This window comes from Ipomoea triloba, chromosome 8 (genome assembly GCF_003576645.1).
Source record: "Ipomoea triloba cultivar NCNSP0323 chromosome 8, ASM357664v1".
Lineage (NCBI taxonomy): Eukaryota > Viridiplantae > Streptophyta > Magnoliopsida > Solanales > Convolvulaceae > Ipomoea > Ipomoea triloba.
The window spans coordinates 14,847,963-14,864,403 of NC_044923.1; the positions used below are offsets into that span (position 1 = coordinate 14,847,963).

Here is a 16,441-nt window from a genome sequence, read left to right on the forward strand (position 1 = left end):
GTATTTTCCTAACATTATTATTTTATCCTAAGGCGTTGACATTCATAAGTTATGATCTCCCGATGTCTCAAAAGAATTATTATAAGTAAGGACAGTTAGTAATAAGCTGCGATCGTACGTACCGGTCACGAACCGTAAAATTTTAGGAACTAGTATTCAGACCCGGTTGTCCTAGGAAATGGATTTTTAGACACCATACTATTATTCTTGAATTTCCTATTTAATTAAATTAGCTCATAGCAGCGAAAATTTATTTTGATCGTACATCGCTAAATTTCGCGGTGTACCGAACCTAGCCCAATTTTGAGGGTTAGTCTGGAATAAATTTTTAGTTTCGGAAATTATTCTATCTGGATTATTTTCCACCGAAACCTTATCTGTTTGAACCACAACTGATAAGTTGGAAGATATTTTATTATTTTATTATTTTTTTTCCAAGCTTATCACATAAGATTGGGATCAATATAAAAGCAATTTCCCATTTCTTCAATTCTTCATTCCCATTTCGTGAGGAGAGAGAGAGATGATTCCATTTCCATCTTCTTCACAAAGCTTCAATTTCCATGGCAAATTCCTTCACATCTCTCAATTTTATTCGGTAAATCTTCGTTTTTATTCGGTAAATAGTTCTATTTTCCTTCCTAGAGCATGGATTTGAGATTAATTTCTTGAAATCTCTTGTTATGGTGTTGATTGTGATCTTAGGATTTTAAGGTGGAATTTGGGGAAATCAACTCCAAAAGTCTTCTACGAGGACTAGTAACCCGGTGGAGGTAAGGAATTCCTTTAAGTTGGAATTAGTCACTTGAATTTGGATAATTGATTTTGGTTGAAATATGGTGTTTTTGGAGCTTTGGGAATATTTTTGTATACATGTTCATAGCTTGGATATGCTTGTATATGTTGTATTTATGTCCATATAGGCTTATACTTGTGAAAATAGTGAAAGGAAATCAGGGTAGATTCTGGCAGTAACTTCCGAGATTTATTGGGAAATATTGGTAAGGTATTTTAATCCTATTTTTTTTAGACATGTAGTTCTATAAGTGTAGAACCCGCATATAAAATTTCATAATGATCGGAGTAGTATAAGTATGGTTTTCGGAATTTTTCCCAAAACTGGTCCAGAGAGAGACAAAATTTCCGGACAGCACACTGCCAAGGGCAAAGATGGAATTTTCTGTGTTTATTCGCGGACCAAAATGACCAAAACTTTTTATGGACATCAAGTACTATAAGTTGGGATTCTACCATAAAAATTTCAAGTGAAAAAGAGTTCGGGAACTATTTTTACCGGCTCAATCTTTCGGACTGCGCCAAGCTGAATTTTCTGAATTATGCTTAGTATGATTATGGATGTGTTAATGATAATTGTGAGGTAGTTAGTGAGTTAATGGTGATAAAGTTAGGTAAAGATATTATTATGATGTGTATTGAGGAAATTGTCATATGGAAATGTTGAGATAAAGGTTGTATATGGTGAATCTTGAGAAAGTAGTTGTTGGATGTTTTTGGGTTATNGAGAGAGATGATTCCATTTCCATCTTCTTCACAAAGCTTCAATTTCCATGGCAAATTCCTTCACATCTCTCAATTTTATTCGGTAAATCTTCGTTTTTATTCGGTAAATAGTTCTATTTTCCTTCCTAGAGCATGGATTTGAGATTAATTTCTTGAAATCTCTTGTTATGGTGTTGATTGTGATCTTAGGATTTTAAGGTGGAATTTGGGGAAATCAACTCCAAAAGTCTTCTACGAGGACTAGTAACCCGGTGGAGGTAAGGAATTCCTTTAAGTTGGAATTAGTCACTTGAATTTGGATAATTGATTTTGGTTGAAATATGGTGTTTTTGGAGCTTTGGGAATATTTTTGTATACATGTTCATAGCTTGGATATGCTTGTATATGTTGTATTTATGTCCATATAGGCTTATACTTGTGAAAATAGTGAAAGGAAATCAGGGTAGATTCTGGCAGTAACTTCCGAGATTTATTGGGAAATATTGGTAAGGTATTTTAATCCTATTTTTTTTAGACATGTAGTTCTATAAGTGTAGAACCCGCATATAAAATTTCATAATGATCGGAGTAGTATAAGTATGGTTTTCGGAATTTTTCCCAAAACTGGTCCAGAGAGAGACAAAATTTCCGGACAGCACACTGCCAAGGGCAAAGATGGAATTTTCTGTGTTTATTCGCGGACCAAAATGACCAAAACTTTTTATGGACATCAAGTACTATAAGTTGGGATTCTACCATAAAAATTTCAAGTGAAAAAGAGTTCGGGAACTATTTTTACCGGCTCAATCTTTCGGACTGCGCCAAGCTGAATTTTCTGAATTATGCTTAGTATGATTATGGATGTGTTAATGATAATTGTGAGGTAGTTAGTGAGTTAATGGTGATAAAGTTAGGTAAAGATATTATTATGATGTGTATTGAGGAAATTGTCATATGGAAATGTTGAGATAAAGGTTGTATATGGTGAATCTTGAGAAACTAGTTGTTGGATGTTTTTGGGTTATGGTTAGGCAATGACCTTACCTATTAGAATTTATATATATTTGGATGTACGATATCCTCAAGTTATGATCTAATGGTGTTGATCATAGTGGAAGTTGTTGAGGACGATAGTTAAGGATGTTGGTTGATTTTAAGTGTGAGATAGACATATGAAGTGTATCCAAAAATGTTTATGAAAACTTACGTTGAAAAACGTATGCTATTTTGATATAAAGGTTGTCAAAACCTTATTGTTTGAGAAAATGATGTTTGAAAATCCTTCAGGGGCTAAAGGGGTAGCCGATTTCAAATATTGGACTCATTGGTGAAAAATGTCCAAAAGAAATGATTTGAGTAAGAAAAATTGAAGGAAGAATCATGTTTTCAAAACCGTAGTTTCTAAAGTAAGTTGAGGAGGACCTTGATTGACCCACGGGTGGCTTTAAGTGCCCTTGCCCAGTGGTCGTTATATTATATTGTTAGAGCGAAGTCTATTCGCCGTTATGTCGTCATGTTGAGATAAGGAGAGGTGCCCACGGGAAGGCTTGAGTGCCACGGCCCGGGGTTGGGATAAGGGAGGAACCTACGGGAGGGCTGGAGTGCCATGGCCCGAGGTTGTAGGCCTCACTCTTACTATATGAAACTAAGGAAGTTTTAAAAATGAGTAAAGAGTTACTCTGTAACGTCTTTGAGAAAGAAATGATTTTGTCTTACGAGACGAGTGGATTTTGATTCACTGAACGATATACTATTTTCCAAATGATTATGTTTTCAAACCTTTGTCTACTTTTGAGTGACATCGGATTTCCTTACTTAGCCGTCGCGCTAACTGCACTTCAATGTGTTTCTTATCAGTTGCAGATTAGTGTGGGCCCCTGTAGCCGATGAGCTCGGAATAGAAGAGAAGTACAGGTTGAGGTCTACTCTTTGATGTAGACAGGGATTGTTATTAATGTTGTAAGTTTAGCCTGTGCACTTAGAGTGGAGTTTGTCAAAGAGGTGATAGAATTCACTCTAGGTGTGGCGGTAGCACCCGGTTTTCTGTTGATATGATGTAAGCTTCCGCAGCGTTTTATTACGGATTTTGTAATAAATGTAAGAGTTGAAAATTGGGGTGTTACATGGGGGATAGGGAGTGTGCTGAGTTAATAGGAGTGCCAGCTTCTATTTTGCATGAGAAATACCCTAAGGCATTTAAACATATATACTGCTCAATTCCAGTTAATGTTTTAACTGTTACAGTAAATTTTACTTACATTCTGTGTCACCAGCAGATGATCAAGACTTTTCCAACAGAGATTTTGCACCTTCGTTATTACGCGATGGTCTTTCGAAATTCGAATTGCTGTAAGAAAGGAGTAATTCGAAAATCTCCAAAATGCTTTCGCAGTGATGAAGATTATAAACGATAGAGCCTGAGTTGATGCTCATTGCCCCCAGTTACTGGAGATTGCAGATAATGAAGATGTGGACGAACCTTTAAATAATGAAAACATCTCAGTTACATTTTAAGGGTGGAACCAATTTTAGATGAGTTCTCAAGCACACAGACTTCAAAGAAGACCAAACACTTTTGCTCTTATCAATATGGGGAAATTGGCTTAGGTTACATTTTAAGAGTGCAACCAGTTCTTAAATAACTAACCGAGCATGTATAGAATAGTCATACTAGCATTGTCTTAAGGTACTGTAACTTACTTCCTATAGATTGTAATTAGGTTAATGGAAATAAATAATGAAAACATCTCAGTTATTGTAATATTGTGTTCTTTAAATTAATGCATTAGCACTGCAAGCGCATATTACAAAATGCTTAAATAAAAGATTAAGTATTAACAGAGTAAAGACACTTACATGGCCCTTTTGATTTTAGAAAGATCACCATCCACTCAAGTCGATCAGCACTTAAACTGTCTTGCATCTTATTAAACTTGCATCTGCAAGTATAACAAATGGCTGTTAAGGTAACATAGATCATTGTTTATAGAGTGCCCGGAGACTCCGATAAAAAATGCATATCTTTGCATCAAGTTTTCGAGGGGCTCATTCAAGGCTTACTCGAACTATGACTCAACAGGAAAAAAGAGCTTTGGCTTCAGCTCATTGGTATAGTGATAGACAAAAGAGAGATTTTCGTCGGGTGTAGATCACTCGGATAAACACAGTAATTCGCGAAAGAAGAGCTCTAAGCTTAAGCTTTATTAAATGAAATTAACAAGTACTGTCTACTAAACAGAACAGAAAACTCAAATAAATAAAACATTATGACTTAAGTATAGATATTACATATAAACTGTAACATAGCTCTACACTGGAAATGTATTGAATGAAATTAACACTTAGTATATCTGTGTCAGAACAAATCAACATGCATATAGAGGACATATATGAAAGGAATGAAAATGATTTGGGGTATCAATACTGCCAACGGTAGATTACAATATTGAGTAATAAATTTATAGACAGTTATTCCAAATCATTCCAACATTAACACTCTTGAACAATCTATCAATACAAGCTAGACAGTTATATTGTCTTCAAAGTATGCAAGTCATGCAACACTTAACACAATCTACTGCAAAAATTGAAACATTACAAATAGTCGAAAGGAACCAAGATTTCCTTCACTGTTGTCTGCAAGTGATGAACCAAATGGATCATGCATACATAATTTTTAATTAAGTTGCAGGCTGTATAGATTTTCTATTTTTAAACAATGATGTGCATGACTATTGAAATTTCATATGTAATTATGAAATACATATCTCTAGCAAAACTGCCACAAACAACATTAGAAATTTATTACTATCATCCAAAAAGATTAACTATATTTGCTAAATAATTAGAGATCGAACATTTTAGGAGGTTTTGGAAGAGTTCCTAAAATGAATTCAGAGCGTCTATGGTATTGATTTTCAATTGCTAACTAGATCGACGGTAAAATGATATAGGATTTAACAAAGACTTACCTAATCAACCATTGAAAACTTCGATATACAACAACGATGGGTTGTAATTGTCTGAACAGTACTTGTGTACATTGGGATGAAGGTCGACAGTTAGATAGCGGCATTAGAGAGAATTTAGAATAAGAAATTGAAGTAGGATCTGAGGTAATCTGGAGGAAGAGAACACTTTGCTTTCCCTTTTGCTTTCTCACTTGCATCTACGTAGTACACGTATCTCTATTGCAAAGAGAATACGTGTACTCAGCAGGTGCATTCCTTTTATATATATGTATAAATTATATATATATATGTATACATATACATGTATATGTATACATATATATACTATACATATATATGTATACATATATATATATATATATACATATATATATATATATATATCAATGGACTATAGATTGTAATGTGATATTTTATAATATATTTTTTATATATAAAATAAATATAGTATGAATTTGTAAGCTTTTTCTACATTACCGTTTGTCAATTTTATCACTTCTACTCTGGTGCTAATAATTACATTTTAAGTTATTAAATATTTTGTTTGGTTAGAAAATGAGAATGACAATATACGAGAAAATACCCGATTCTTCGAAATCGGAATCGATAGTGCATCAAGTCCAAGTAAAAAAAAAAAGGTCTTCGGTGTTTTTCAAGCATCACTGTCGACTCCTCTCCGCATAGTAAATACCGGTATGTTCTCTTTTTTTTTTTTCTTTATACAATGCTAAATGGGGTATTTTAAATGTTATTGCTACTAAAAAATCCAGTCTTTGTGCATGGACATTTATATGTAGTTGCATCTAGAGTAAATAATCCTAAGGGTCTCAAATTCAAGATTGTAGTGAGTTAGATAACACTTCTTTACAAAGAAGTATTTAATAATTTACTTCTTTTAGGCATTGTATTTTACTATTTTAATCCAAATGTTTACAACAAATATAACTAAAATATTCAATATAAACGTATATCAAGTAAGTATACAATTTTAGTCCGTGCATCGCACGGGTACATTACTAGTTTACTAAATAGTAGATTTATAAGTAAAGGATGTGAGGTAGGACTGTTAAAATGGACCGAAGCCTGCGGGCTAGCCCGCACCCGCCCCGCGGTGGGACGGGTTAGGGCCACAAGAAAAATAGTCCGTGAAAAAGCGGGCCTAATGGGCTTGACCCACTAAGACCCGCAGCCCGCGCGGACCGCGGGCCAACCTGCAGACTAAGTCCCTAAGTAAAAAAAAAAAAAAGTATATATATGCTACACAGCAAGGCAGTACGCTGCCTTGCTCTGTAACATTATATATATAACATATATGTTATATATATAATGCAGCGTACTGTCATGCTGTGTAACATATATATATATATATATATATATATATATATATATATATATATATATATATATATATAATATTTTATAAAATATAATTTTTAAATTTTTAACACGAAAAAATTAATATTATTTGTAGACTTTACTTATTTTTTTGAACTTTGAATTAGTAATAATTTTTATTAGATTATAAAATTGCATTGCAAATTCGCAATGTTAGTATTTGTAGAATGTACTTATTGTTTTTAACTTTGAATTCAACAAGGAAAAAAAAAAGCCCGCGGACCGGCCCGCATGGGGCGGTTTGGGTTACATGAACCCTAGCCCGCGGGCCTGGCGGACCGACCCGCAAAAATCCGCCAGAAATTAATCCCGCGGTGAGACAGACTTAATAGGGCGGCCCGGCCCGCTTTAACAGTATTAATGTGAGGAGTGCTGAATAAGTCCAACTATGTTTTAAAAATAATGAATCTCATGTACAACATAAATGAGCTTAAAATATACATTCTAAATAATTAACCTCCAATTAATTTATACATACTCATATAATGAGTTTTATGAGCACAAATAATGAACATTATGCATATAAATAATGAACTCTCAAGTTATTTTTATATTATTTTATACATGTTTAAATAATGAACATTACGTATATATAAAAATAATGTAAAGTATACATGATACACCTAGTTGTGGGGACCATGTTACATCCTTTGACCATGTTACATCTATTAAGCATTGGGTTTCCTCGGCCTAGCATTACCCGGTAATGAAAATTTCTCTATTGAATGTAAAATTTCCCTTCCATCCGCAATTTTCTCAAGAAACCCTAATCCACAACCATCGACCTTTCTTCTCCCATCCTATTTCTTATAATTATTATTACAGTTTTTTTTTTTCCCTATTGAATTCTCTTTTTCTCAGTGCCACCGGAATAGGAGCAGCAAACTCCTGTCTCTTACACCTTTTTATTCGAATTTGTCTTATAGACTTCTCACTTTGCCTTCTCCAAGCATAATTGAAGCAAGGGGATTGAAAATAGGTTGAAGAAATTTAACACGATTTCCCGTGCTTGTGATTTGGTTTTGTTTTGATGTTTGAAACGTTGGGTCAGCTCCCTCGGATGGAAAGCTGTGATCTTTGGTAGATTATATTGAGGTGGACAAAGTTTGTGATTTCCGAGCTGCAGGTTTCTCTTGAAGATAGAATAGTTCCTATAGAGTTTTTGTTAATTGTGTCTAATAGCTTAGCAAGGTTGGCCATTATTCAAGTTGTTGCCAAGAATGGTTTCTGAATTGATTAATGCTAATCCCATTGTTTATGAGAAGAAGGAACGTCGAGTTCGAATCCCAGCAGCTGATGTGGATGAATATGCTGTTGAACCAATTGACCAACTAGAAATATTTGATATCCTTTTTGAGTGATTGCATTATATGTTAGTTATGCTGATAAATTTGTGGAACTATTTAGTACTGCTATTACTACTATGGATATCAGTACAAAACTGATGCACCATAAAACCATTGTGTTCTTTTAGTGATTTCAGAGTGTAGGATAAGGTCTTGTGAGGTCACTGAAAATGGGGAAGTATCAAATATCTATGGCTATGGTTGCATGTGATTGTTAAATATTTAGTTTATATCATTTTTCGTATGAAGTAGAAAACATTAAACTATCTGACATCAATCATAGGGCTAGGCTTTCTTAAATGTTAATTTTAAGATCTCCTCGTGCAATTCCAGTTCCTTTCTAGCATTGTATTTTATTCTGGAGTTGAGAATGAGTAGTTTGTAACTCCTTAGCGTGCAAACATCATCTTAGAGACATAAAAGATCCAGAGCATCCTTATTCTTTAGAAGAGCTGAAAGTTATATCAGAAGATGCCGTTGAAGTAGATGACAAGCGGAGCTATGTCAGGTGAGAAGCATGTGAACGGTACTGCTTTCATTTTGCGCCGTTCTGGTATTTATATATGGCTTGTCTGAATAATTATCGGTTTCAGGGTCACATTCACTCCAACTGTTGAGCACTGCAGCATGGCAACAATCATTGGCTTGTGCTTGCGAGTGAAACTTATGCGCTGTTTGCCTTCTCGTTATAAAGTATGTTTCTGTTAATTCACTGCTAGCTTTTGTTAATGGCATAGATTGCATCATTTCATATCCTATTACTTCAATCTCAAAGGACTGAGGACCTCGTATACCTTATCTTCTGATTATTTAGAAGTAAAGAGCTAGTGCTTAAACTGGCTTAATAAAACAATATATTTCTGCTGCAGACTAAACCAGGTCATAAAACTACTTTTTCTTAAACTTGTCTGATTAGTATCAATACAAAGCTTGATAGAGTAAGGTGTATAGCAGTTAACTATTCTGGCATTTTCATTACCTTTTGGTGGTTCTGCATCCTTGGGAAACCCGTATTGAGCTGCTAACATGACATAGCATGCTATTATTGACTTCCTCGATTAATGTTATGCCTACAAGTTTTGTGATATCAAAGCAATTGTGATATGATCAGAACTTATGCTACAAATTCTATAAATTAATATTGACTCGATTTCACTTGCCTCGGATGTAGTGATACATTGATTAGAAGTAAAGAGAACTGTTTTGGATGCTATGTTTTTAACCATGACGGTCCATGGAACCACATATGTGTTTAGTTCCTATGGTAGCGGAGTTGAGGACCTTGTGCAATTCTCATTCATTATAACACCAACTCAAAACTTTGAAACTTCATTCTTTCATCGGTGGAATTGTATTGTATGCTAACTTATTTTGTTTTTCAAATGAATGATTCTATAGAAGACTAGTTTTCACTTGTAAAAACCGTAAACTATTTTTAACTTTTCTTCCAAGGCTCTAATGATGTCTTTTTGTTGTATTACCAGGTTGATATTAGAGTCGCACCAGGAACTCATGCCACTGAAGCTGCAGGTCTCTATCTTTCTCTCTCTCTCTCTCTCTGTCTCTGATATATATATATATATATGTGTGTGTGTGTGTGTGTGTGTGTGTGTGTGTGTATGTGTGTTTGTTTGTGTGCACTGTTACCAGTACAATTTTAGAGAGTTTCTGCTTCAGCTGACTAGGATTGCATATTGTCTTCCATTTAGTCGCACTCTGAGGCTTTGAACCCCGTTAAATGTAGATTCATAAAGCTAAACTGTCTTGTCTCACATTTCTTTTAAATGTGAATAATTTGCTTCAATTGTATCTTCTGCCTGTTTCTGGCATAGGCGCATAGCCACGCTTTAAGGCATTTCATGTCAATATCAAGCAATTGTTTTAAACTAGACAGTACTTTTCATTTATTGTGTCAAGACATTCCCATTTTTCGCCTGCAGTAAATAAGCAATTGAACGACAAAGAACGAGTCGCTGCAGCTTTGGAAAATCCCAACCTCGTGGACATAGTTGACGAATGCCTTGCTCCATCTTATGAATCGTGAAAGTAGAGGTGATACACCATGGATAACTTGAATGTTCATCAAGCTCTCTCCTATGGCTCCGTAAAATCCCCCATATTTTTTCTGTAGCCTGCTGAGTGATTGCAGATTTTGCTTCTTTCTCTTTTCCTAAATGTAATGTTATTAACATTTATACAACAATTATTTCTGTTCATTGAGCTCTGTTGTCTCTATAAAGGTTGCTTAGTATTTGTTGTATCAAGTGAGTAAAACAGATTAGCCGACAAGCTTGCTAATGAAGCCGTGTTACACGAGAGAGTTGAGATGGCTTGCGATGCCATCTGGGTCAATTATGATAACTTTGAGAGAGGAGTCACTTGGACTGACTTAGGTTGGAGTCACTAATTGATCCCGTGGTGATGAGTTTGGGCGGTCGATCAAAGAACATGAAATTGTAATGACTAAATTTGGTAAAATTACCAATGTCCTAATTAAAGGACATGGAATTGTAAAAGACTAAATTTAATAAAATTATCAAAGTCAAGAACTCAGCTTAGTATTATACTACAAAAATACAAAGGCATGTCAACAAAAATGCCAAATTGTGTCGTTAAACATTTAAAACATTTTCTTAATCTTTACCAGTATTCCAAATGTAAATGTGGGATTTACATAACAATCTGATCTCAGCTTCAATGCTGAATTTGTAATTGAATACAAGATGGTTTCAGGACATTCCATACAAATAGAAAACATCATGTGAACATCATAATGAAAACTTGACACCCTCATCATCAGCATAAGTTCCCTTGAATAATGCAAGCTTCCCCTTGTTTTCTAGTAGCTTCAATGCTCGCATAAGAACTGTACGATCCATCCCGTGAAGCTCTGGCCATACATGCAAAAGATAAATACAGACGGGGGAGAAGGCATGTGACAGAAACTATAACCAGTGTTGTAAAAATTGACCTAGGTGGCTAGGTGGCCGCCTAGGCTGAGGGGACTTCACCATTAAGCGGGCATTAGTTGACCGACTAGGCGGCCTAGGCGCCAGAGTCGGCCAACTCAGCGCCTGAGTCAGCTGACTAGGTGGCCTAGGCACCTAAGTCTGCCAACTCGGCCAAGTTTCTTTTTTATTTTTGGGTGTGCAATGTGTTTTATTATTATTATTATTATTACTCGCCCCCCTACTAGGGCCTAGCACCTTCTATAACATTGACTGTAACAGATCCTTGTTACGGCAAACAAGTAGGAAAATAGTAGATTTGCAATAACTGGAGCTTACCTGTTCCCCTAGACTCCGTCCCAGAACGTATTTCTTCAACTGTCATTACACTGTCCTCCAAACCATTTTCCCTGACCTGAAGAATTGCATCAAATATCATAAAAGAGTGCATGACCACATGGTGACAGAAGAATTACGTGACTACTTACAAAGCGCAATATTAAGTCGGCCCAATCTTGGATTCTATGCCAAAGAATTAAGCATTTCCTATGACCTTTATCCATCCATTCTGCATGGCCTGTTAAAGTAAACATGGCATTTTAACAAATATATTTATTTACTTATTTGATAAATAAGATATTTATTATGAAGGTAAGCATTTTCTTTTGGTAAGAGATTCATTAGAATATTAAAGAAATTAATAACCAGTTCAACATTCAAACAAATCATCTAATAATATCAAATGCTTAGATTTGATTAAAATGCTTACCATCAGAAACCAAAGCCGATAGAAATGCTTCCCTTGCTTCATGGCTAAGAGATCCTGCACAATGACACCAGGTGTTACTCATCCATACAAGGCATGTACTTGCAAAAAAAACAAAATCACACACACACACACACACACACACACAATGGATTCACCAGGTTTACGCCACATGATGATTATGCGGAGGCACAAGTTTTTCATAGCATCGGTTTAATGTATATTAACCTAAGTGATACTTTTAGCTTGTCTACTACTCTTGAGTCTTGACTTGTAGGCATCTCTTAAGAGCCTCACCAAGTTAGTGAAAAACACCATGAAACTTCGATTCTATAATTTTTAGAAAATATTATACATAAAAGGAAACAGCTACATTCATATTGAGCAAAAGCATAATCCACCACACATCCAAAGATATATTCATATTTAGTAACTGAAGCTGCTTATGAGCAGCATGTGCCAATTTGCGGCAGTCATAACAGCAGAGAAAGATCAATATATGGTCTGCGAAACTTTGGCCTTCACACGTCTTGAGATCCAATCTCAAGTCAGTATGCAATTCTTCTCATTCCTTAGCAAAATTGGGAAATCTGAAAAGGATGGAAAATCTCACTTTCAATTGCAGGATTACTGAACAATGGAAAGTCCTCTTCAAGTCCAATCACGAAAACATTTTGCGTCTTACAATAATCAATTATCAACTCCTTCCATAATTGTATCTGTTTCTCCCGAGTATCCCTCACAGGCTGTAAACTAAGAAGAAACAAAAATTTAAAGTTCAAACTGAAGTAATGCAAGTAAATGGCACTTTCAAGCAAATGCACCTTCAAGAAAGAATCTTTTCAATACAAAACAGAAAATGAGAGCTTAAAGAATAATGATGCAGAGGTCCTCCAAAAAATTCTCATAATTTGAAAAGTTCTTTTTTTTTTTTTTAAGTTATAAAAACTAAAGAACAAAACAAGAATGTATATGCTTCCACAATGAAGACAAGAATGGGAACTAAAATTAAGCAATAATAATTATACCTAAAAAAAAAAAAGCAGAACTTTTCATAAGTAAACAATGGATAACACAATTTACTACTTAACACATTACTAATCCTAACCCACAGTCTGAAGACCCATGTAGTAGGGAAACAGCAATTTCAAAAAAATGTAGGACATGAAACACTGGAAAACAATAAAAGATAAATAAATATATATATATATATATATATATATATAGATTTTGGTTCAAATTCGGCCGTGCTCTCCCGTGCGGCCGTGCGGTCACACACCACTCAATGTTACGAAATACACCACTCAATGTTAAGAAACACACCACAATGAAACACACCACAATGTTAAGAAACACACCACAGTGCATATTTGTGTGGTGTGTTTCTTAACATTGAGTGGTGTATTTCGTAACATTGAGTGGTGTGAACCGCACAGCCGCACGGGAGAGCACGACCACACCTGAACATGATATATATATATATATATAGAAGTATATCTGCAAATATTTTCATTAAATATGCATAATATTAGAAGTACCACTTCTACTGGTGTCCATTGCAGCATTGCCCAAGCTAACCAACAACAGCAAAAATAGTTCAAGAATCAATGAATCACAAAGCTAAGAAACAATCATCCATAGGGAAATAATATCAAAAAGCTAATTACCTCTTTGATATGTAGCTGTAGAACACTTGGTATATATAAATTATAAATAATAAAGTAATAAGAGTCACTCAAAATCTGATTAAAACATAAACAACCAAGAAATTCCCCAAATAAACATCCAATCATATTAAATCAGTACCCATTTGTTCAAAATTAGTACTTCTGCAGCTAAATCTAACATGCAAAGGATAAAAGATAAGAGAGTTGTGTATGTATAGATTGAAAGAGAAAATACCTTGATACACGGAAGATTTGAGCTGAGCTCCATCGATGGACTGATGGCAAATTTGGCCAGAGTGAAACCGGAGAAGGTGATTGACTTTCTGACCCGGCCTGCCATTGTTAAGCTTATAATGGGCTGGGCTTTGAAACCCCAAAACTGGACATTTCAGATGGTCAGTCCAAATGGACAAAAATATCTTGCAACCCAACATTAGGATGCATTTGGGAGCAATCATTATTGCATGGACCATGGTCCACACAGCTGTGTGGACTAAAAATAAAAAGTATATTATTTTTGTACTGAAGGTACATTATTTTTATACTGTAAGTACATTATTTTAGGGTACATTATTTTTGTACTGAAGGTACATTATTTGATATATACTGTCAAATAATGTACCTACAGTACAAAAATAATGTACCTTCAGTATAAAAATAATGTACTTTTTATTTTTGGTCCATGCAATAATTTGCCATTTGGGAGAATAACTAGAGCAGTTGTGAGAATGCAGTTGAGTTAAAAAAAAAATAAAGGAATAAGGGTCAAATAGACCACTGAACTACACACCAAAATGCAATTAGGCCATCAAACTGAAAAATCATGCAATTAGATCCTTGAATTACACAAAATCATGCAATTTGATCCAAAATAACTTGTTTTACCTACTTTGCCAGTTACCAATTTTAAAAATAATATTTTAAAATAATTAATTAAAATTAAAATTAAAATTAAAAAAACTTCCGGCATTCGTCTCCGGTCGGAAGTTTTTTTTTTAATTCTTAATTTTTAATTTTAATTATTTATTTTATTTAAAATTATTTTAAAATATTATTTTTAAAATTGGTAATCGGTAAAGTAGGTAAAACAAGTCATTTTGGATCAAATTGCATGAATTTGTGTAGTTCAAGACTCAATTGCATTATTTTTTAGTTCGATGGCCTAATTGCATTTTGGTTCGATGACCTTTATTCCAAAAATAAAAAATAATAGTAACTGATACACTGTCAAGCACTGGAATTTCAATGTTCAAAAATAAAAAATTTCATTGCCAAATTCAATGTTCAAGCTTCAAGGGAATCAACCCAGAAATCAGAAATTAAGTTCAAGGGCTCAAGGCAATCATAAATTTCCACAAATCAAGAATCAAAAATCAAGTTCAGGCCTTCAAGAATAAAAAATTTCCAGATTCGAAGGAGGAGGAGGAGTACCTTCGTTGCTTATGCCAGGGAGCTTCGTCCGTTCGCGGTTCGTCGCCTGGAGAGTTGGAGGTGGCAGAACAGGCAGCAGGAGGGGAGGCGGCGGAGCAGGCAACCAGCAGAAGGTGAGGCGGCGGAGTAGGTAGTCGCTGGTGAGTCTGCCAGTCTAGTGCGGCGAAGCAACGCTGCAGGTGAGCTTGATGTATGGTGATTTTGATTTGGAGACAAAAATTCTAAAATGAAAATTTAATTTTTTGTAACAAAAATTCAAACCAAAATTAAATTTTTAGAATGAATATTTGAACCAAAATTTAATTTAATTCTGGAATAATAATTCGAAATCTAAATTTATTTTGAAGCTAAATTCAAATAAGCTTGGAGGTGATTTTCTTGGAGCTTACGGTGAATTTTCGAAGAATTAATTTATGCTCAAGTAAGAATCACGGGAAGAAATTATTTTTAAGAGATCAACATGACAAATCAAATCAAAGAAAATACAAGGTCAAGTATTCACACTTGAAAAGTCAAAATTTGTGGCTACAAATCAAATAAGATTTCAAGTTAGATTGAGTAAGACTTTTTGGACGTAGGAGCTTCTTCCTAAGAGAGTAATGACAAAGGCAAATTCAAAATTGTCTGACAAGACCATCAAAGAGTTGCAGATCACGTTAACAAAATTTATCTAGATTTGAATGGACGATCAAGATTGAAAGATCTACAACGGGTATATAGTTTTTTCAAGCTATAAATACCCATGCAGACTTGAAGACAAGCACCTCGTTTACCTTACTTCATCACTACGATTCTAAGCTATAACTGAAAGAAGAAAAAATTAGTGAGTGCAAGATTTGAGCTTTACACGTGAGAATAATAGTCTGAGAGAAGAAAAATATTTTATTTGTAAAACTCATATCTACTTTGTGTAGAAAAAGGGAGAGTAGCGAGTGAGACTAGTGAAAATCCTGTTGAGTGTAGCTTTGTGCGAGACATTCGTTGTGTAGGAGCGTAGCTTTGTGCGAGGCACTCGGGAGTATAGCTTTGTGCGAGATACTCAGTAGTTGAGTGTAGCTTTGTGTGAAACACTCGGAGGAACTAGGTATAGCTTTGTGCGAGACACTTGGTTGGTGTAGGAGCGTAGCTGGGTGTGAGACGCTCGGGAGCGTAGCTTTGTGGGAGGCGCTCGGGATTGAGTATAGCTTTCTACGAATCACTCGGAGTTGTAGAAGTGCTAGGTTGGCACTGTTCACTATTGTATCTGGGTGATTGAAGATAGTGAAATCCCTCCTTGGAGTGAAAGGAGAAGAATGGACTAGGAGAATTACACCACCTCTGAACCATTATAAATCTCTCTCTATTTACTTTACTTGCATCATATTTATTCTTGCATGCATATTCTGAACTAACCCATTTGCTGATTTGAATTTATTTG

General features: G+C 34.9%; 3 protein-coding genes across 5 annotated transcripts in view; 1 reads left to right on the forward strand and 2 right to left on the reverse strand.

The window, feature by feature from the left end:
• LOC116027927 overlaps positions 1-5,684 on the reverse strand; it is a 10,857-nt gene extending 5,173 nt beyond the window's left edge. The window contains exons 1-3 of one of the 2 annotated variants that reach the window (XR_004100024.1): positions 5,472-5,684; positions 4,357-4,439; positions 3,759-3,979 (exon numbers count right to left, since the gene is read on the reverse strand). Coding sequence is in view for 1 of the 2 variants with exons in the window: in XM_031269711.1 (XP_031125571.1) it covers positions 4,357-4,439; positions 5,472-5,668 (280 nt within the window). In the remaining variant the exon portion in view is untranslated. The remainder of the gene's footprint in view (positions 1-3,758; positions 3,980-4,356; positions 4,440-5,471) is intronic. The other variant, XM_031269711.1, reaches the window with a different exon arrangement.
• A 1,893-nt stretch (positions 5,685-7,577) lies between these two features.
• On the forward strand, positions 7,578-10,510 carry LOC116027385 (protein AE7-like). The gene is made up of 5 exons (XM_031268972.1): positions 7,578-8,210; positions 8,615-8,720; positions 8,806-8,905; positions 9,697-9,742; positions 10,153-10,510. The coding sequence occupies exons 1-5, from the start codon at positions 8,087-8,089 to the stop codon at positions 10,254-10,256; spliced, it is 480 nt and encodes a 159-aa protein (XP_031124832.1). The 5' UTR covers positions 7,578-8,086; the 3' UTR covers positions 10,257-10,510.
• Positions 10,511-10,807: 297 nt separating this feature from the next.
• LOC116027384 (vacuolar protein sorting-associated protein 25-like) lies at positions 10,808-15,172 on the reverse strand. 2 transcript variants are annotated; one of them, XM_031268969.1, is made up of 7 exons: positions 15,025-15,172; positions 13,829-13,972; positions 12,540-12,672; positions 11,930-11,983; positions 11,649-11,737; positions 11,500-11,575; positions 10,808-11,102 (listed from the first exon to the last, which is right to left on the reverse strand). In XM_031268969.1, the coding sequence occupies exons 2-7, from the start codon at positions 13,931-13,933 to the stop codon at positions 10,981-10,983; spliced, it is 579 nt and encodes a 192-aa protein (XP_031124829.1). In that variant the 5' UTR covers positions 13,934-13,972; positions 15,025-15,172; the 3' UTR covers positions 10,808-10,980. The 2 variants fall into 2 exon arrangements, with proteins under 2 accessions (XP_031124829.1, XP_031124830.1); XM_031268970.1 differs by having other exon boundaries at positions 13,829-13,926; positions 15,025-15,153.
• Positions 15,173-16,441: the final 1,269 nt, after the last annotated feature.